This window comes from Microcaecilia unicolor, chromosome 14 (assembly GCF_901765095.1).
Source record: "Microcaecilia unicolor chromosome 14, aMicUni1.1, whole genome shotgun sequence".
Lineage (NCBI taxonomy): Eukaryota > Metazoa > Chordata > Amphibia > Gymnophiona > Siphonopidae > Microcaecilia > Microcaecilia unicolor.
This window is the reverse complement of record NC_044044.1, coordinates 41,093,578-41,115,352: the sequence shown is the minus strand read 5'-3', so window position 1 is coordinate 41,115,352 and position 21,775 is coordinate 41,093,578. Positions and strand designations below refer to the sequence as shown.

Below are 21,775 nucleotides of genomic sequence, written 5' to 3'. Positions count from 1 at the left end.
TTATAAACTACTGGTTCTACGGTTTGTCTTTGAAGAGCCGTTCTTTGTTCCCCACTCTTTTGAGGCTTCTGAATATGCCTGACATTGGTGCTTATCCAGTTAGCAGCACTTGCTAACTGAATAAGTGTCTTAGAATATCAGTTCTGTTATGCTTTTCTTTTGCTCACTTTTTTTTTTTTTTTGCTCTGTTGTTTGAGCATCTTGCATCTCTTTTCTGTTCTTGGAGAAAAGCAGGTTAAAGTTATGTGCTCATAGAAACATGGTTCTTTGAGTTTGTCTGATGACAGTTGGGATCTATTGTGTTGCTTTGACTGCAGCTGCTACCCTCTAAGAATCTGCTGCCCTAGGCAGTTGGCCAGTCTTGCCTAATGGGGCACCCTGGCTTCACTGATATTTTGGATGATGAGGGAGGGAGGCACAAGGTCATCTCTTGCCTCAGGCAGCAGATTGCCTTGAGCCGCCCCTTGTTCAGGGTCACAGGGAGGGCCAGTGGAAGAAGTAGCATTTGAATTCTCAACCTGCTTCTCTAACCCCAGTTCCAGTGTGGAGAGGTTGAAATTCTGTGGAACAGGTTTGGGGGAGACCTGTGTCAGTCATACCATGAAGGTAATGCCTCTGTGGTTAGTAACATCATTTTTTCGTTTGGTGAGGAACACTTCCTACTTCTGTTTGGAGGGAATAGCAGCTGAATGAGGCAGAGAAACCTGCTAGGAGGAATTTTATTCTCGGACTGTTCCAGTCTGGGAACATTGGGTCCACCACGCTTTGATCCAGTGCCAAAGAATGTGAAACAAGGAGAGACAACGGGACAGCTATTCTCTCAATTGACAAAAGCTCCACTGGACTCTGGTCCAAGAATACTTTGCTTGCCCTTCAGGTGGCTGCGTTCCCAGAGCCCTGTTTCCAATAGCTGAAGCTCAACAACTCACATTTCTCCTCCTTTGTGTATTAAAATGAGGCCCCTGGGTTTCCTACTCTCATCTGAATAGACAGTCTAAGCTGTGTTACTGCACAGAGAATCAGGAATTTGAAACTCAGGATGTGTTCTTCGCTGAGCTAATGAATGCCAGGTTCCTTGGACTTGGCACAGGGCTTTTGAAACACTTATCCACATGGTTCCCAAGAAACCACATCTGTACCAGGTACAGAAAACAGGTGTCCCTCTCCCTGTGTCAGTGAGAGGAGACATTTAATTAGGTGTGAGACTGAATCAGTAGCCATGGTGCACAGGGTCAGAGCGCAGCCCTAGCAGCTCCTGGTGAGGTACACCAGAACTGAGATCTTTGTAATAAGCAACATCTGGCCCTCCCTGCCATTAATCGCCAGCTTCTGTAAAACCTCAGCACCGCTGTGGTGAATCTGCTTTGCGGATTTTTAAGTGCTGCACAGAATTCTCTCCCAGCGGTACATAGATTACATGCATCCAGGAATTCTCCCTGCCCTTGGATATGGTTACAAACAAAGCCAGATTACAGGAGAATGTAGGGGTCCTTTTAATGACCTGCGGTAAAAAGTGGTCTTACCATACCACAGCCGTAAAAAAATGGTTTTTTTTCTTATGCTTTTGTTTTCCATTAATGGTCATGTGCTAACTTTGCCATTAGCCTGTGGCAATGTTGAAAAGTTATCGCATGGACACTCACCCCCACTCACTTTGTAGGCAGCAGGGGCGTAGCTACGTGGGGCCATGGGCCCCCCTGCCACCAACCCTCCCCCACTGCAATCCTCCTCTCCGGTGCGGCCGTGTTGCTGATCTGCAAGGGCAGGCTTCTGTTTCTGTGAGTATGACGTGCAGGACTGCACGTCAGATTCACAGAAACAGAAGCCTGCCCTTGCAGATCAGCAATGTGGCCGCGCCAGAGAAGAGGACTTCGGCTGGTGGGGGTTGGGGATCCCCACCAGCAAAGGTACCCGACGGCGGGGGGAAGAGGGGGTCGAAAGGGTTGGCGCCAGGGGGTTAAAAATGGCGGGGGGGGGGGGGGGTCGGCGGCTCCGGGGGGGGGCTAAAATGTGCCCCCTTACCTCAGGCTCTGGCCCCCCTCCCGCTGAAGTCTGGTTATGCCCCTGGAGGGCAGTAAGGGCTCACCCACTGGGCTAACCAGTTAGCGCAAATGCGAATGTAGCTGCTTTAACTGATTACTGCAGGAACGGCTACTCTCCGCCCCCTCAAAAAAAATCATTTTTCTTTAGTGTGCCGATAGCCCATGCACATTTAGCAGTTACCACAGGATGCCTGGGCCTATCCTGTAGGACGCAATTTTAAGCTGCATTAGGTGCCCATTACCAGCTTAGTAAAAGAGACCAGTGGTGTTCCTTGGTCGGCTGCCACCCAAGGCGTATCGCCACTGCGCACCCCGCACCCCCTGGTGCATTGCCTCAAAACCCCCACCCAGGTGCATTGTTCTTACCTACTGGGATGCTGGGAGCAGCCACGCGGCTGTCGGCTCCGCGGGTTCCCTGCTCCCTGTAACAGAAGTAACAGCAGAGGGAGCAGGGAACCCGCACAGCTGCTCCCTGCAACCCCCCCTGCAGCGGGGACCCAGAGCGGACCGCCCCGCCCTTGGTAGGCCGTTGAAAGGGACCCTTTATTTCTGTGTCTTCCTGAGTGCTTTCTACTGTAGTCACAGATTTTGTTGTCTGTGAGAAGTGTCTCATCTCATGTCTCCATCAAGGAGAGTTGCTGGTAGCAAATGGCTGCTCATTCCAAGGACATATGTTCCAAACATTGCAAAGAAGTTGGAGGATATGGGGCCTTGCTGCCTTAACTCCAAAATGAAATATGCACCAGGCTTCAGATTAAAAGCAACCTGCTACTGTACTAGCCAAGGTCCTGGCCCTTCCTGCATCACCTGAACACCAAGTGTTTCATTGCTTCTGCGTCTGGTCCAAGAATTGTGTAGCAGTTTCCCACATGTAACATCAGATCCAAAGCGTGTGAGGTCCAAAGCTGGAATGCTTAGAAATTATAGGTGGGGCAAGATTAAATAACTTTAAAGCTTAAGGGCCTGATAGTAAAAGCTGAACATTCATGGGGGGGGGGGGGGGGGGCAGCTTTTGTGGCTGGAAGTGTGCATCACTGACTTCCCAGCTGTTCAGATGAAGTTAAGAGGAAATGGTCTTAGGAGGAATCTAAGAAAGTATTCATTTATGGAAAGGATGGTGGAAGCGTGGAATGGCCTCCCGATGGAGGTTGTAGAGATGAGGACTTTATCAGAATGTAAGAAAGTCTGGGACAAGCATGTGGGATCCCTTAGGAAAATGAGGAGTTAAGGGTTACGGAGGATGGGCAGACTGGATGGGCCATTTGGCCTTTATCTGCCATTATATTTCAATGATTTTTCCATGCAGACTTTCTCCCTGGAGGGGAAAGGGGTGCCAACCCCTCCCCCAGATTATTGAGGGGCTTTGATTGAGAGCCGCCTCTCTGAACTTTTTCAGCCAGTCAGATAATTGGGTTTTGGGGCGGGGCGGGGCGGGGCGCCCTGTCAGAGGCTGGATTGGCTGAAATGTAGCTGCCTCTTATTTTTGCTAGAATACCTGGTGGCTTTGCTCTGTTGGATTACTATTCCAGGATGAAATAGGAAGGATTTTTGGAATTACCCAGCCCGATGCATATCCAGGGGGAAGATGTCACTTGCCTACTGTGAGACACTTTGGCTACTAAATGTTACTTTTTTTCTTGCCAGAGTCAAAATCACTGTGTGATCTGGTTCAAATTCCTCCCCTGTGGCCTTAGGCCAGCCTGGATCTCATTACAAAGGGCTGCACTTTGCAGGACTCTAGGAAACCTACAGCAATAATAATGATGATTAGAGATGGGATTGCCCTACTGCTTATGGGAGGGGGGGGGGAGATTATTGTGCCACACTGGTCAAGTCAGGGGGGTATAGTGCTAAATACTGGTCATGGCGGGGAGGGGGGGGGGGGGAATAGTGCTACAGTGTACAAGGTATGCCAGGAATGCTTTATCTGCCTATGGTTGGAGAGAGGTTGAGTGACTCCTGCAAGACCTGGGGTGGATTTTAATGTTCAGCTCAGGGAGACTCAGGCTGAGAACAAACTACTGCCTGAATCTGGCCACAGCCACCCAGATGTGATGTTCCAAAATGATGGCAGTTTTCCAGAGGTGCTGACTGGCAGTACTAGATGTGTTAAACAGGACATCTGGCAGCGTTGTATTCAGGACTCACACAGTGACTCCATTGAAGGGCTGAAGGTAAAGGCTGCTGAGGGAGGGGAGGGGAGGAAGAGGAGGGGGACCAGAAAGCGAGCTTGAGCAGCTTCCAGATCTTTCACTGTCTGCAGAGAAGGTAAGGGAGCTGGGGGGGTGGGGGGCAGAGAGTAGTGCTAAAGATGAGAAGAGGGGGCTTACCGGAGCAATGGAAGGGAGGGAGGATCCATCATCCTGTACTGTAACTTGTGAGTCAGAGCCCAGAGTCTGGACGGATTCCCAGCGGGAGAAGGAGACAGACACACATCTACCCCAGGATAGTGCAGATAGGAGACCCTCCCAAGAGAAGTGAGAGACCCTCAGCCCCCCCCCCCGGGACAGCTACACACATACACATCCGAATACTGGAATGAGAGAGATCCTCCCCGCTCCCCCCCTCCCGGAATAGGAGAGAGACAGGCACAAACATCCCAAACAGAGAGATCCCAGGAAAGTGCAGATAAGAGAGAGAGAGAACCCACATCCCTCCCAGGATAGGAAGAGAGACACATGCACAACCCAAGATAGCTAGTGCAGTCACACGCATATCCCCGGATAGTTCAAACAAGAGGTTGTCTACGGGAGGAGAAAAACACATCCGTAATTCAGGAAGAAACACCCCACCTCCCTGGATAGGGCAGAGAGACAGATAGACACGCACGCATAAATACAACCCAGGACGAGAGACACACCCACTACAGGATCGGGGACGGAGAGAGAGACCCGGACAGCTCCCGCTTTTCTGTCTTGCGAGGAGGAGGAGGAGGAGGAGAAGGAGGAGGAGGAGTCCGGGGGGGCTCAGGCGGTTCTCGGTCCTTAGTCTGCTGGGGCCGAAGGGATTTCTGTTTTCTTCCAAACAGCACTGGAGCCGGAGCTGAGACCGATCCACTCGTGTCTGCAACCTCCAGCCTCACATTCCCGGATTGCATTTTCACCAGCCCAAACTCAAGAACAAGGATTACAGTGTGGATTTCTCTGCAAGGTACTGCTTTCTGCTCTCCTTTTCTCTTTGGTTTTGCGTGCGACCCCCTGCACCCCACTAATCACTGCCCAGATCCAAAAAATGTTATATATATCCCGAACCTTACCTGCACCTGTTCAGGCTACATTCCTTAAAAATGATTTGCAATCCCCCCACCCCAATTAAACATCCCAAATCCCTCACTCCTCTATGTTGAAATACAAGGAGGGGTTCTAAATAGCTTTTTCCTGTTTGCACTTCAGAGCATTTTTGCTTGGCCACCTGGATATCCCCTTCCTGTACCAGGCTGTGTGCATACCACAGAGATCAGATTAAGTTCTCCAAATTAAACTGCTGTGTCCTCAGCTTGGCTGTTTGCATTTGCTCAGGTGTTAGGAAAAGGGAGCAGGATTTGAAAAGACCTCCAGTGTGTCTACCGTTTGTGAAACTCATTGGACTTGGATTGCAGCAGATGGCATGAATGGCCTCACTTGATTACCAACCCACCCCCCCCCCCCCCTCCAAATTCATTCAAGTTTGTTAAAGAGAACCATCAGGTCCCAGGCGCTGCTTCTCTGTAATGTAATGTTTTCCTTTCCAGTCTGCTGTACTTAATCTGCTCTAAATAATGGTTTATTTTGTTTTAAACTTGGAAAAGGGTCAGTGGCAGAAAAATAGTCTTCTCTGGCCAGCAACACCACAGGAAATATATTGTGACTGTGCTCAGAAGAGGGGGGGGGGGGGGGGGTAGGCAGACTGCCATGTGTCCCTAGAGCAGACTGGACCAGGCTCACATTAAATTGGAAACCAATCCTGCCTTGCTGGTGGGCATCAGCTTCTCTATCCCTGCCCTGACTACAATGATGGCAGAACCCTCATCTCCAGCAAAAGCCCACTCCTCTTGCCCCTTTAGATCCAAACCACCTTTTAAAATAGTGTGGTGCAGGTGAAGATTTGCCTATATCGTCACCTGGCATTGGATATAAAGACCAGAGCATCGGAGAGACTCTCTGGCCAATATTGAACTGGCAGTGGCCAGTGTTTTTATGTCCGCTGCCGGCTGTATTCCCAGGTTAAGTGCAATATTCAGCCCTTAACTGCATAAGATAGGACTGAATATTTTTTATGTGACTCAATTTATGCGGCTAACATGTGCTTAACCACATGTGTCAACTCCATCCTTGGAACACCCACAAGTTAGCTGGTTTCAGCTCAGGCGCTTACCGCAAATTTTCAGCGGCAGACGTTGGTTAAGAGGCACTGAATACTCATGGTTTGCCACGGAGGGCTGTTTAAATCACTTTTGACTATCAGGCAGTCTGTGACTATGGCTGTACTTCCTTATACAACTTCTGGCTGTGGGATCCTAATTTTGGAGGGTCCTGTCATCACTCCTGCCCTTGACAGGGGTTTTTATCAGCGCATTAACCCCCTATTCTTCAAACCAATGATAGGGAGGTAATGGTAAACAGACATCGTTAATTTTGCCCTTAAATATTTTCTCATAATTCATTGTAAAGTTCCATATCTCCCTTTAATGCAGTCCCTCTCTTCCTGCAGGTCTTCTCCGCACCCCCAGCCTCAAGGTGCATATTCTGGGGGAGGGAGGGGGTAAGGGAGAACTGAAACAGAACTGAGTGATTCCTGGGCTTTATCACATAGTAACATAGTAGATGACGGCAGAAAAAGACCTGCACGGTCCATCCAGTCTGCCCAAGAAATGTGCCACTTTTTTGTGTATACCTTACCTTGATTTGTACTTGTCTTTTTCAGGGCACAGACCGTACAAGTCTGCCCAGCACTATCCCCGCCTCCCATCATTGGCTCTGGCACAGACCGTATAAGTCTGCCCGGCACTATCCCCGCCTCCCAACCACCAGCTCCGCGGCTCTGTTATCCATCTGGGCTAAGCTCCTGAGGATCCATTTCTTCTGAACAGGATTCCTTTATGTTTATCCCACGCATGTTTGAATTCCATTACCGTTTTCATCTCCACCACCTCCCGCGGGAGGGCATTCCAAGCATCCACCACTCTCTCTGTGAAAAAATACTTCCTGACATTTTTCTTGAGTCTCACTCTCTGCCATGTATCTGGATACCCCTGAACAGCTGTGCCAATGCCCAGAAAAGAGACCGGGCATCCATGACAGCCATTGAAAGAGGCGACGGAGGGCCCACGGTATTAATTGGTGACTATTTCACAGGCTGACATGCCAGGCAGAAGAGATGAGACTCCCAGGGCAAGTGGTAGAACGAGGAACATTTTGGACTAGATTCTATATATTGCGTCTAACAAAATCACGCATAAATTAAATATGCCTAGATGTATTCTATAAAGTACACCTAATTTTTGGGTGTACTTTATAGAATAAGCCTAAATTAATATGCTGAGTGTCTGTCCTTACGACTAAATTTAGTCACAGGCAGTTACGCCAAGTAAAACTTAGCACAAATGCTGATGGCTGAGGGGATATGATATGATATGATATGATAGAGGTCTATAAAATAATGACTGGAGAGGAACGGGTAGACGTGAATCACTTGTTTACTCTTTCCCAAAAAACTAGGATTAGGGGGCACGCAGTGAAGCTACAAAGTAGTAAATTTAAAATGAATCAGAGAAAAGTTTTCTTCACTCAACGTATAATTAAAACTCTGGAATTCGTTGCTGGAGAATGTAGTAAAAGCAGTTAGCTTAGCAGGGTTTAAAAAAGGTTTGGGTGGCTTCCTAAAAGAAAAGTCCATAAGCCATTTTTAAGATGGACTTGGGGAAAATCCACTGCTTATTTCTAGGATAAGCAGCATAAAATGTACCATTTGGGATCTTGCCAGGTACTTGTGACTTGGATTGGCCACTGTTGGAAACAGGATGCTGAGCTTGATGGACCTTCGGTCTGTCCCAGTATGGCAATACTTATGTTCTTATGCCTAATTTACGTGCAGACTGGATGTATTCTATAACAATGTGCATAGATTTTAGAAACGCCCATGACCCTCCCATTCCACACCCATGGCCATGCCCATTTTCAATTATGTGACATTATATTTGCGTTACAAGACGTATGAGAAGAGACTGGCTGACCTGAACATGTATTCCCTGGAGGAAAGGAGAAACAGGGGTGATATGATACAGACCTTCAAATATTTGAAAGGTATTAATCCGCAAACGAACCTTTTCCGGAGATACGAAGGCGGTAGAACGAGAGGACATGAAATGAGATTGAAGGGGGGCAGACTCAAGAAAAATGTCAGGAAGTATTTTTTCACGGAGAGAGTGGTGGACGCTTGGAATGCCCTCCCGTGGGAGGTGGTGGAGATGAAAACGGTAACGGAATTCAAACATGCGTGGGATAAACATAAAGGAATCCTGTTCAGAAGAAATGGATCCTCAGGAGCTTAGCCTAGATTGGATAACAGAGCCAGTAGTGGGAGGCGGGGCTGGTGATTGGGAGGCTGGGATAGTGCTGGGCAGACTTATACGGTCTGTGCCAGAGCCGAAGGTGGGAGGTGAGGATAGTGCTGGGCAGACTTGTACAGTCTGTGCCCTGAAAAAGACAGGTACAAATCAAGGTAAGGTATACACAAAAAGTGGCCCATTTCTTGGGCAGACTGGATGGACCGTGCAGGTCTTTTTCTGCCGTCATCTACTATGTCCTCTCCCGTCCTGCTCACTACTGCAATACCCTACCTACCCCTGTCCCCCACCACCTCACCATCCCTATTGTCCTCCTCCTCCTTCCTAGCTCTCAACCTTCAACACCTCCTTCCTGCCATGAACCCTTCCCCATTCCTCCTAAGCGCATCCCGTCTTCATCGCCTTCGTCGCCCTTCCTCACCCACCCTTCTCCGCACTCTCTTACTCCTTCTCCTGCTATCCGCGGGAGACATCAATCCCAACCCAGGTCCCCCACACCTGTCCTCGTCCTCATCTCATCTATGCAAACGTTTCTGCGATATCTCCAATCTCATCTCTATTCCCCTCCTCCCCCCCTCCTCCCTCCCCTTCTCGTGCGCCCTGTGGAACGCCTGCTCAATCTGCAACAAACTTCCCTTCACCCACGATCTCTTCATCTCCCATTCCCTTCAACTGCTCGCCCTAACTGAAACCTGGCTCACCCCTGATGACTCTGCCTCAATCGCGGCCCTATGCCACGGAGGCTATCTTTTCTACCATTCGCCCTGGGCAGTTGGTCACGGAGGCGGCGTCAGGCTACTACTTTCGCCCTCCTGCAGTTTTCAACCTCTCCACCTACCTCAGTCTCACTGCTTCTCATCCTTTGAAGTTCACTCAATCCGTCTATTCCACCCGCTGCCAGAGTTGCAGTCATTTACCGCCCCCCTAATAAGTCCCTCCCTTCCTTCCTTACCGACTTTGATGCCTGGCTCTCCGTTTTTCTTGAGCCCTCATCCCCATCTCTCATTCTTGGTGACTTCAACATACACATTGATAACCCATCCGACTCATATGTTTCTCAGTTCCTCACTCTTAACTCCTCCTTCAACCTCCAACTGAGCTCCTCCACCCCTACTCACAGATCTGGCCACTGTCTTGATCTCGTCCTCTCTTCTACTTGCTCACCCTCCAATTTCCGCGCATCAGCTCTTCCTCTCTCTGACCATCACCTAATCACATTCACACTTCAGCACCCTCCCCCTCAATCTCGCCCAACACTAAATACTACTTCCAGAAATATCCAGGCTGTTGACCCCCTCACCTTATCCTCTAGTATCTCTGATCTCCTCCCTTCCATCATGTCCTCCGAATCTGTTGACAAAGCTGTCTCCACTTACAATGCCACTCTCTCCTCTGCTCTAGACACCCTTGCACCGTCCATCTCCCGTCCCACAAGGCATACCAATCCCCAGCCCTGGCTGACTCCTTACACCCGATACCTTCGCTCCTGCACCCGTTCGGCTGAACGCCTCTGGAGGAAATCTCGCACCCATACTGATTTCATTCACTTCAAATTCATGCTATCCTCCTTCCAATCCTCCCTATTCCTTGCCAAACAGGACTATTACACCCAATTGACTAATTCCCTCAGCTCTAATCCTCGTCGTCTCTTCGCCACCCTCAACTCCCTCCTCAAAGTGCCCTCTGCTCCCACCCCCCCCCCCCCACTCTCTCCTCAATCTCTGGCCGACTACTTCCATGACAAGGTCCAGAAGATGAACCTCGAATTCACCACCAAACCTCCTCCTCTTCATCATCCTATAACCCACTCTCTCAACCAACCAATCCAGGCCTCCTCCTCCTCTTTTCCTGATATCACCGAAGAGGAAACCGCCCATCTCCTCTCCTCCTCGAAATCCACCACCTGTTCCTCAGACCCCATCCCCACCAACCTACTTAGCACCATCGCTCCTACTATCACCCCCACCATCTGTCATATCCTCAACCTCTCTCTCTCCACTGCAACTGTCCTGGACACCTTCAAGCATGCTGTGGTCACACCACTCCTCAAAAAAACATCTCTTGACCCTACCTGTCCCTCCAACTACCGCCCCATTTCCCTCCTACCCTTCCTCTCCAAGATACTTGAACGCGCCGTTCACAGCCGCTGCCTTGATTTTCTCTCCTCTCATGCCATCCTCGAGCCGCTTCAATCTGGCTTTCGCACCCTACACTCGACAGAAACGGCACTATCTAAAGTCTGCAATGACCTGTTCCTCGCCAGATCCACAGGTCACTACTCCATCCTCATTCTCCTCGACCTATCCGCCGCTTTTGACACTGTCAATCACAACCTACTTCTTGCCACACTATCCTCCTTTGGGTTCCAGGGCTCTGTCCTCTCCTGGTTCTCCTCTTATCTCTCCCATCGTACCTTCAGAGTACACTCTCATGGTTTGTCCTCCTCCCGTATCCCGCTCTCTGTTGGAGTTCCTCAGGGATCTGTCCTTGGGCCCCTCCTCTTTTCAATCTACACCTCTTCCTTAGGCTCCCTGATCTCATCTCATGGTTTCCACTATCATCTTTATGCTGACGACACCCAGCTGTATCTCTCCACACCAGACATCACTGCGGAAACCCAGGCCAAAGTATCGGCCTGTTTATCCGACATTGCTGCCTGGATGTCCAACCGCCACCTGAAACTGAACATGGCCAAGACTGAACTTATTGTTTTCCACCCAAACCCACTTCTCCTCTCCCTTCACTCTCTATCTCAGTTGATAACACCCTCAACATCCCCGTCTCATCTGCCCGCAACCTTGGTGTCATCTTCGACTCCTCCCTCTCCTTCTCTGCGCATATCCAGCAGATAGCCAAGACCTGTCGCTTCTTCCTCTACATTAGCAAAATTCGCCCCTTCCTCTCTGAGCACACCACCCGAACTCTGATCCACTCTCTCATTACCTCTCGCCTTGACTACTGCAACCTACTCCTCACCGGCCTCCCACTTAGCCACCTATCCCCCCTTCAGTCCATCCAGAACTCTGCCGCACGTCTTATCTTCCGCCTTGACCGATATACTCATATCACCCCTCTCCTCAAGTCACTTCACTGGCTTCCGATCAGATACCGCATACAGTTCAAGCTTCTCCTACTCACCTACAAATGCACTCGATCTGCAGCCCCTCCTTACCTCTCTACCCTCATCTCCCCTTACGTCCCTACCCGTAACCTCCGCTCTCAAGACAAATCCCTCCTTTCAGTACCCTTCTCCACCACCGCCAACTCTAGGCTCTGCCCTTTCTGCCTCACCTCACCCCATGCTTGAAACAAACTCCCTGAGCCCATATGCCAGGCCCCCTCCCTACCCATCTTCAAATCATTGCTCAAAGCCCACCTCTTCAATGTCTCTTTCGGCACCTAATCGCAACACTTCTACTCAGGAAATCTAGACTACCCCAACTTGACATTTCGTCCTTTAGATTGTAAGCTCTTCTGAGCAGGGACTGTCCTTAGTTATTAATTTGTACAGCGCTGCGTAACCCTAGTAGCGCTCTAGAAATGTTAAGTAGTAGTAGTAGTATGTTACTATGTTACTATGCTATAGAATGCATTTAGACAGTTCTGCATGTAAATTCTAATTAATGCCACCTTTAGTGTCAATAATTGCTTGTTAAGTGGCCATTATCAGTGCTGACTGGGTTATTTAATTAAGTTGTGTGAAAAAAACTAAACGACACAACCAACTATCGTCCAGTAGCATCCATCCCCCTGATAGTAAAACTAATGGAAAACTAATGGATACCTAAACAAATTCACAATACTACACGAATCACAGTCAGGATTTCGAGCCAACCATAGCACTGAAACAGTGCTAACCACTCTCATAACCAAATTTAAACAAATAATTGCAACTGGAAATAACGTGCTACTCCTACAATTTGATATGTCCAGCGCATTCAACATGGTCAGCCACCAAATACTCTCGAACATACTAGACTACTTCGGGATTGGAGGAATTGTACTAAGATGGTTTCAAGGTTTCTTAACAACAAGAACCTATCAAGTGACTTCAAACTCTAAAACGTCAACACCATGGAAACCTGAATGTGGAGTACCACAAGGATCACAGCTCTCACCAACCTTGTTCAACCTAATGATGACACCTTTAGCCAAATCATTAGCCAACCAAGGACTCAACCCGTACATCTATGCGGACGATGTCACGATATACATCCCGTTCAAAAAAGACATAACCGAAATCACAAATGAAATCACACACAGCCTCCAAATAATGAACTCATGGGCGGACGCATTCCAACTAAAACTAAACGCAAGAAAAACACAATGCCTCACCTTGTCCTCACAACACAAACAAACCCAACACCATAAACACCCCAGACTACACCCTTCCGGTATCAGACAGCCTAAAAATTCTGGGAGTCACAATTGACCGAAATCTTACACTCGAAGACCATGCGAAAAATACAGCAAAGAAAATGTTCTACTCAATGTGGAAACTTAAAAGAATCAAACCTTTTTTCCCAAGGGAAGTATTCCGCAGCCTAGTACAATCAATGGTGCTAAGTCACCTAGACTACTGCAACGCCATTTATGCCGGATGCAAAGAACAAATCATTAAGAAGCTTCAAACCGCTCAAAACACAGCAGCCAGACTCATATTTGGGAAAGCGAAATACGAAAGCGCCAAACCCCTAAGAGAAAAATTGCACTGGCTCCCACTAAAAGAACGAATTGTGTTCAAAGTGTGCACCCTGGTTCACAAAATCATTTACGGGGAAGCCCCGACCTATATGTCAGACCTTATAGACTTGCCTATTAGGAACGCAAAAAGATCATCACGAACATTCCTCAATCTCCACTAACCTAACTGTAAGGGGCTAAAATATAAATCCACATACGCGACCAGTTTCTCATACATCTGCACACAGCTATGGAACGCACTACCGAAGGCCATAAAAACAATGCAAGACCTAACCATCTTCCGAAGGCTACTAAAAACAGATCTTTTCAAGAAGGCATACCAAAATCATCCATCTTAAACACTAAATAATAACAATACACAAGATCTATACAATACCGAAAGCCTATCACATGATTGATTACCCTCCTTGCTACCTATATTTAGCACTGCCACTTTAAACCTCTTGTCGAATAGAATCTCTTTATAGTAGATGACCTAATGTATTTCACAATCCAATTTATTACTCAGGAACCTTTATGCAATACCATAATGTATTCTTCTTTACCATGTATGTATGCACATGGTATACAAATATACCATGATCTGGTCCATGTATGTTACCGTGTATGTATGCACCTTAACGTTATACCACTTGTTACTCGGGAACCTTTATGCAATACCATAATGTATTCTTCTTCACCATATATATATGCACATGGCATGTAAACATACCATGATCTGTTCCATAAATGACATCATGTATGTATGCACCTTAACACTATACCATTTGTAACTCTGTTACCCGGAAATGGCAATCGCCATTACGGCAAATGTAAGCCACATTGAGCCTTCAAATTGGTGGGAAAATGTGGAGTACAAATGCTACAAATAAATAAAATCCAGAAAATGACTGGATTTACACACACAACTTAAGTTGCATTATATAAAATCCAGGGGTTTACGACTTTCCAGTGCTGTTTGAGTTATCCCAGCTTTTCACTTTCTACTTTAAGGGTCTCCCTGGACATTTTTGGACCTGGACAGATTGGGATTCTGCTGCTTTAGGAAAATGTAACTAGTCCTAATTGTTCTACAGGTGGATTTTAACATATTTTCTGGTGCGGTGCTGTGACCGGTGTGATCTTTCCTGATTCCACAGATGGTCCTGAGGGTGATATGGAATTGTGTAGGCCAGATGTAAGCGCAAGAGGGAGGAACACAAAGATGTTTAGATTCATTACTCAGGACAGATGTCATATTTTTTTCTGTAGACACAAAATGGGATCAGCTCCACGTTGAGCATCTGGCCCTTAAATCTGGCTCAGGACCTGTTCCAGATCTCTGCATCTCTTTTTCAGAGGTCTTGGGAAGATTTGGTGTGTGAGCAACACGGGTGGGGGAGGGAATCCCTGGAAACATAAGATGGCAGATGCCTTTCACAGCAAACTCCCAATACTGCTCTTTTCCTGAGTCATGAAGTTCATATCAGAGTCCGCCATCCATACCAATTACTAATCTTTACAATCCCTTCCTCTCCCTCAGAGATTATCTGTGCATAGAAACATAGAAAGTGACTCAGATAAAGACCATATGGCCTACCCAGTCTGCCCATCTACACCAACTTCCGATCTCTACAATCCCTTCCTCTCCCTCAGAGATCCTCTGTACATAGAAACTGACACAGATAAAGACAATACGGCCTACCCAGTCTGCCCATCTACACAATCCCTTCCTCTCCCTAAGAGGTCCTCTGTACATACAAACATAGAAAATAACACAAAGACCATATGACCTATCCAATCTGTCGATCCACACCAACTAGTAATCTCTACAATCCTGGCTTCCTCTCCCTCGGAGATCCTCTGTACATAGAAGATGACACAGATAAAGACCATATTGCATTTCCAGTCTGTCCAACCACACCAGCTACTAATCTCTACAATCTTTTCCTCTTCCTTAGAGATGTTCTGTGCATAGAAAGTAGAGGTAGACAAAGACCATACGGCCTATCCAGTCTACTAATCTCTTCTATCCCTTCCTCTCGCTCAGAGATCCAGGATGTCCCCAGGCTTTCTTGAATTCAGATATAGCCCTCACCTCCAGGAGGCCATTCCACATGTCCACCACCCTATCCTTAAAGAAATATTTCTTTAGATTACTTCTTAGTCTGTTCCTTTTCACCTTCATCCTACATCCCCTCGGTCTAAAGCTTCCTTTCAATTGAAAGAGACTCGCCTCCCATGCATTTATGCCACAGGAATATTTATTTATTTATTGGTACTTAAATCCCACATTTTCCAAAGAAACGTCAGTTCAATGTGTCTTACATACAATCTATGAAAATATGTTGCATTGTTTAAAGTAATAAAGATGAAGAATTCAGGAACTTATAGGCTTAATAGGAATGTCAATGATAATGGAGAAAAGAGCTGCAATAACAATGTATCGATATTACAGTTGAGAGAATGTTAAACCTTCTGAGGAAGGAATTTTTTGAAAAGAAAGGTTTTTAATGATTTATGGAAGGATAAATAATTGTTCGTATATCTTATATCCTTCGGAAGTGAGTTTCACCATTTGATACCTAGTTATGTAATTCTCACAATAAGGATTGATTTGTATTTAATTTTCTTGCAACTAGGAAAACGAAGGCTGAGAGTCTCTTGTTCCTGCTGTGGTATTTCTGGAAGGAAGATATGGAAATGTCTCTATCATATCTCCTCCACATTTCTTCCAAAGTATACGTATTGATATCTTTAAGTCTGTCCCCATACATTTTATGACAAAGACCACTGACCATTTTAGTAGCCGCCCTCGGACTATGTCTTTTTGAGGGTATGGTGTCCACATTTCCACAGTAAAATAAAATCAGTCAGTCACTAACAAGCTGTCAAACTGATAGCCTCAGTATCATGGACTTGAAATATGGTCAGGGCCTCATGAAAAGGTAGGGGCAGAGTGGGGATTGGAACTGAGGGACAAGGAGATAGTGACTTGTCCAGGGCCCCATGAAAAGGCAGTGGCAGACCTGGGGATTGGAGCTCATGCCATTTTTTTCAAAGCCATATTCGGTGGAGGAAAAGGGGGATTCAAACATCCTGACCCTCTGTGTTCAGCTTTAATCAGCAGACCCTGTAATCTCAGGATTTCTGTAAGGGATTTTCTTCATCCACACATGGCAGGCACTCCTATAGAAATAAGAGTGCTTGGAATGTCTGGGAGGGAAGCTGCATCATTACTTAACCCCTTCTTACCCAGCAGGTAGGTGAAGCTGAGAGGCAAGCTGTCTCTGTTACTGCACTGCACTAAAAAACATCAGTCTTTTTTTTTTTTTTTTTCATTAAAAAACAGTCAGAATGTCTCACTCTGCCGCTTCATTTCCACCAGTGCCAAAGCTCCCCAATGCTCCGTGTATGGTACTGGGTTATTTATTTGTTACATTTATACCCCACTCTTTCCCGCTCGATAGCAGGTTCAGTGCGGGTTGTGTTCAGCCGTCCTCCAGTGGAGCTATTGGGGTTGACAGAGCTGTCCGAGCATGTGTTCGGAAGAGCTCTGGTGAAATATGGTTTTGTTGAAGAGGATGATGAGGTTTACGCTTTCTCCCTCATTACCAACCACTTTTTGCTTCTTGTGATTTGGATACACCTGACTTATCTTCCTGTTTCCCTGGGTTAGGGCATTCCAGGCCTTGGTTATCTACCGCCACCCCAGGAGGGACAAGGGACTAGACCACTTCAGTGGAAAGGCAATGTGCCAGGACTCTTCACTTCCTCCTTCCCCCCCCCCCTCCTCCCCCCCCCCACCACCGAGTGTTTGCTCTGCTAAATTGACCTCAAATAAAGGTTCTGTGCTGAGAGGAAAAGGCACACAAAACCTTTCAATGGTGCTTTCTGTTCTCTCTTTCACATTGTAGCAGATGCACTAAGACCCCAGCTGTCCGAGGGCAGGGGTGAGCAGCCATTCTAAGGGTCTAGTGATGACTGGGGCCTCTAGGCTTGTACAGGACTGCTGAGCCAGTCTCATCGCCTGTATAGACATGGTCAGTCCTGCTTTGCCTTAGGGGAGATTGAATGACATCTCTGTGCATGCATCAGAGCAAAAACCATGACTGGCTCAGCCCTGTCCTTATGACCTGGGAGTTGTTGGGTCACCGAAGATATGGTCAAGAACCATCAATTTTGCCCAAGAAGCCCCTGTAGAAAGGAGTCCCCTTGCAGTTGTCGTGAGGTGGTGGGGGCTCATAATTAGAACTCATAATTAGCACCGTCATTTCTGCCTTGGGCCACAGGGTATCTAACGCAGGCCCGTATAGGACCTGCGTTAGATACCCTGGGGTCCAGGGCAGAAATGAGAGCATCCCAGTCAGTGCCACGCACCCTGAAGCCCTGCCTCAGTTATAACACACAGCTTCTCCTAGGGGCTCCTTGTGTGCTACGACCCCAGGTCTGCTTCCCCCATCCTCAAAACTATGCCTGTTTTCATATCTCCTCTATCCGTCCTCTCCTCCAGCGGATACATTTTGAGTGGAGGCCTCTCTGTAGGGATTGTGTTGCAGGCCTTGTATCAGAACTGCCCCCATTCTGCCAGTATCCCAGAACCAAATACAGCACTGGAGGTTGGGTCTCACCAGTAAGCTATCCAGGGACAACATGACTCCCTTTTTCTTGCTGCTTGTACATCTCTCTGCTGCTTTGTCACATTGACTGGTTCCCTTCAGGCCCTCCGAGATGGTCACTCCTAGTTTATTAACAGTGTCATGGCTGCAGGATCCTTTTCTGGGCCATTGTCCTGTGGCAGTCCTCCTCTGAATGCTTTGGCACATCTCTGATCAACAGTGGGGAGGATTTGGGAGGGGGGGGGGAGCCACCCCTATGCTTCCTTATCTATGCACATAAATTTGCTGTTGCTGAATCAAAGCAGCACCACACTTAATGCCCTTCTGGGGAAGAGTTAAATCAGCAGACAGAAACAGAATCCCGAAAACCAAAATTAGCAGTCAGAGCTGTGTACAGTAAATATTTCGAAGGTGGGCACCAGGATCTCAGATGTTTAATGAACTCTGCAGATCTGCAGGCAGTTTTTGATCAACAGGCGTGGGCCGGGTCTGGGCCACTCACTAGATAGGCTTCTGCTTTCCTAAAAGAGGTATCCAGCAGCCTTCCCCAGCCCCCATCACTGCTCACCTCGCTGTTCCTTTATACCCTGTAGTTGCCTGAGGCCCAGCAAGAAGGAAGAGGCAGAGGACTGTGGAAACTTGAGACTCAATGTCCGTAAGAAAGGAAACCACCTGATCCTACAGAATACCCCAACCCCACCTTGAAGAACCTGGAACAAAATGGCAGCCAAGCGCGGCAAGGTCAGCAGGTGAGTTGCTTTTGTAAGTTCAAGGATTTACATCAGGGTTCTGTGGTCAGCTGTCCTATGAGCCCGTTACTAGGTCTACCAAGGAGTGGGTCACCACCAGGGAAGAAAGTCTGGCTGTTCAGGTGAGCAGCAAATCTCAGTTCATAAAGAGAAAGACTTCCTGTTTTGAACCAGCTCTTATACTGGGCAGAGAGCAGGAGGCGGGGAGGGCAACCTGGGAGATTTCATTATTGCAAAGCAAACCAGTCCTCACCAGAAGAAGGGTTTTTAACGTTAACTCCTTGTAGATCTGATGCTCCCAGACTTGCTGTTGGTCCAAGAACCCCCCCCCCCCCCACCCAATGAGGTGGGAAATATACGGTGGATCCTGAGTAAGGACTGAGGTCCTGATGCTCAAAAGTAAATATGGGCACTAGAGGCCATTATATTGCGCCTATATTTACCTATGCAGAATGTTCAGCGGTCCGGAGCGTGGGAACAAACGAGCGCGCAGAGAAACAACGCAAGTAGCATGCTAATGTAGTCAAGGTCACGTAAATAAGGTCATTTGTGTTCCTCCCCAATGCTCAGAAAAAAAAACAGCGCCAAAACAAAACTGCCTTACCGCTGAAAAAAATAACACCAGGTTAGAGCAGGCATTAGAGTGTTGGAAGCGAAGATTTCCCAGGATTCGCACGCTTCCCTCATGATTCTTTCTGCAAAATCTGCCGGTTCGGATTGCTTTTGGAAGCAGAAGGAAGCCCGTGCAAGCCCTGACGCACTGGTCATGAGAAACAGCAGACCCAAGCGAAAGCACACATTGGCATCTGTTTCCAGTATCTAAATGTAAGTGTCCATGCTAAAATTAAAAATAAAAAAAAGCTTATATTTAGGCCGCAGAAAAGAGACTCCAATGTGTGCTTCACACTAGGGTTTTACCAGTTGCATGCGCACAGGAGCTGAGCTTACCGCTAGAACTCTTCTGTGCATGCACCAAGCACAATCCTCCCGCCGAGCTCCCTTATGCTCAGCACTATGAGCGCGCCTATATTTGCATCGCATTAGGGTGCTGTTCCAGCGGTATTTTTACGGCACTATTCGGAAGAGCACTGGAGTTTTGAGCATCGGGGCTGAAAGAGATGTGAGGGATAGTGAGCTGTTTTCTGATGTGATTTAGAAGCATTCTTGTAATTTGCTGGTAGGTCATATCCTATATAATAATTTGCACCATGAACGTTCCATGAAGCTGCCTGGGCCCGTGCCTCCATTCTGATTGGCTGTGCCTGGGACTGAAGCCTCAGATGACGTCATCCAGAGAGCCCAAGCAACAGCAGTGCGGGCCCAGGCAGCTTCATCGAACGTTCATGGAAAATAAAAGCTAAGAAAAAGAAAGGACAAAAACAACCAAGACTGCCGGCCTCCCAAACCTGCCGCGCTCACCGAACACCCTCGCGAACCACCCCTGACACAACAGACAAGATAAGGGGGGAAAAAAACACATGAAAGAAAGCGACAGAAGCAACTTAACTCCTGCTGCCATGACACAGGCGCCTGACAGGCAGCGCCGAACAGAAAAAGATGATTTGAATCCTACTCCGAAGCCTCTGATGCGCCCCCACCCCCGGGCACATCAACCCTCTTGCCACCTGCAGCTGCCACTGGTAACGCTGCCCGGCCACTGCTGCTGCTTCTCCTGTTGAGCAGCAGCGGCCGCTACAAAAAGAAAAAAAAACATAAATGTTTTTAAACCCAGCCCAAATCATTCGCAAATGCCCGAGTCTTAAAACGCAGTCTCTGCAGCCACTCCTCCTCTCGCCTCCATGTCAGTGCCCCTGGAGTAAGACGCAGCGACGTGACAGGCGGGAGAAGGAGCGGCTGCAGAGACTGTGTTTTAAGACTTGGGCATTTGCGAATGATTTGGCCTGGGTTTAAAAACATTTATCGCTTTTTTCCTTTTTGTAGCAGCCGCTGCTGCTCAACAGGAAAAGCAGCAGCGGCCGGACAGCGTTACCACTGGCAGCTGCGGGTGGCGAGGGGGTTTGATGTGCCGGGGGGGGGGGGGGGGGGGGAGGGTCGCTGGACATGGGTGGCTGCAGTACAGGAGGGTTGCTGGATATGGGTGGCTGCAGGGGGTCAGGGGAGAGGGAGGGGGTCCTGAGACCAGAGAGGTGGGGGGGGGAGGGGGCTCACACTCGCTCACTCACTCATTCACTGTCTCTCACATATACTCTCCCTTTGACACACTCCCTGTCTATCACACTCTATCTCTCTGTCACACACACAGTCTCACACACTCCCTCTCTCACACAAACACACTCTGTCTCTCTCTCATTCTCTCTCTGACACACACACTCCATCTCAATCAAACACACTCTCTCTCTCAAACATACACACTCCGAGGAAAACCTTGCTAGCCCCCGTTTCATTTGTGTCAGAAACGGGCCTTTTTAACTAGTAACTTTATAATGGCATATTAATGTCTCTTGAAAACACTGAGGATATTTATTTATTACATTTGTACCCCGCGCTTTCCTGCTCATTGCAGGCTCAATGCGGCTTACATAGTAACAAGAGAATACAATCTGTAGTATCAGAATCAACAAAGGAGGTATGTGATAGGACAAATAAACAAGGAGTAGATGGGATAGAAGAGGTGTGAAAGAAAGGATAGGGATAGATAAGGAGGTGGGAAAGGGAAAGGAGAAGTTGGGAAGAGCATGGAGGATAAGAAGGTTGGTAGGAGATATTTTCTGAGTCATAGAAGATGCATCTTGTAGCCAGGGTGGAGAATTCCCACGTTATCTTTGCTTTGGATTTTTTTGAATAAAAAGCACAGGACGAACCATCAGCCTTCAGTTCAGCTTGTATCTGACTGAAAAGGGTCCCTGTTTATTGGCCTCCCTTCCCATCTCCCCTTATGTATGCTCAGTGAGGAAGTGTCTGTCCCTCCATTCGTCTCTTTGCATGTCCTTGTGATGTTTGCTGCTATGCTGGGACCATCCATGTCACTTCTCTGCAAAGTGGAAAGTCTGTTTATTGACCCTTGGCACAGCTGGGCACTGCCAATTCAGGGCCCTTCTGCCCTGGCAGTTTTTCCACAGGAAATTGCAGAACACAAGGACAGGACTTTAAGTGCAATGGGCTCTGCTGGGCAGAGGA

At 47.8% G+C, this 21,775-nt stretch overlaps 1 protein-coding gene across 3 annotated transcripts in view; it reads left to right on the top strand.

The window, feature by feature from the left end:
- The first annotated feature begins 4,177 nt into the window (after window positions 1-4,177).
- Window positions 4,178-21,775, top strand: part of ADAMTSL4 (ADAMTS like 4) — a 125,234-nt gene continuing 107,636 nt past the window's right edge. For 2 of the 3 annotated variants that reach the window (XM_030187104.1, XM_030187102.1), the window contains exons 1-2: window positions 4,997-5,192; window positions 18,482-18,637. In XM_030187104.1, the coding sequence (XP_030042964.1) occupies window positions 18,609-18,637 (29 nt within the window). In that variant the 5' untranslated portion in view covers window positions 4,997-5,192; window positions 18,482-18,608. Of the gene's footprint in view, window positions 4,217-4,996; window positions 5,193-18,481; window positions 18,638-21,775 lie in introns of those variants that run through there. The other variant, XM_030187103.1, reaches the window with a different exon arrangement.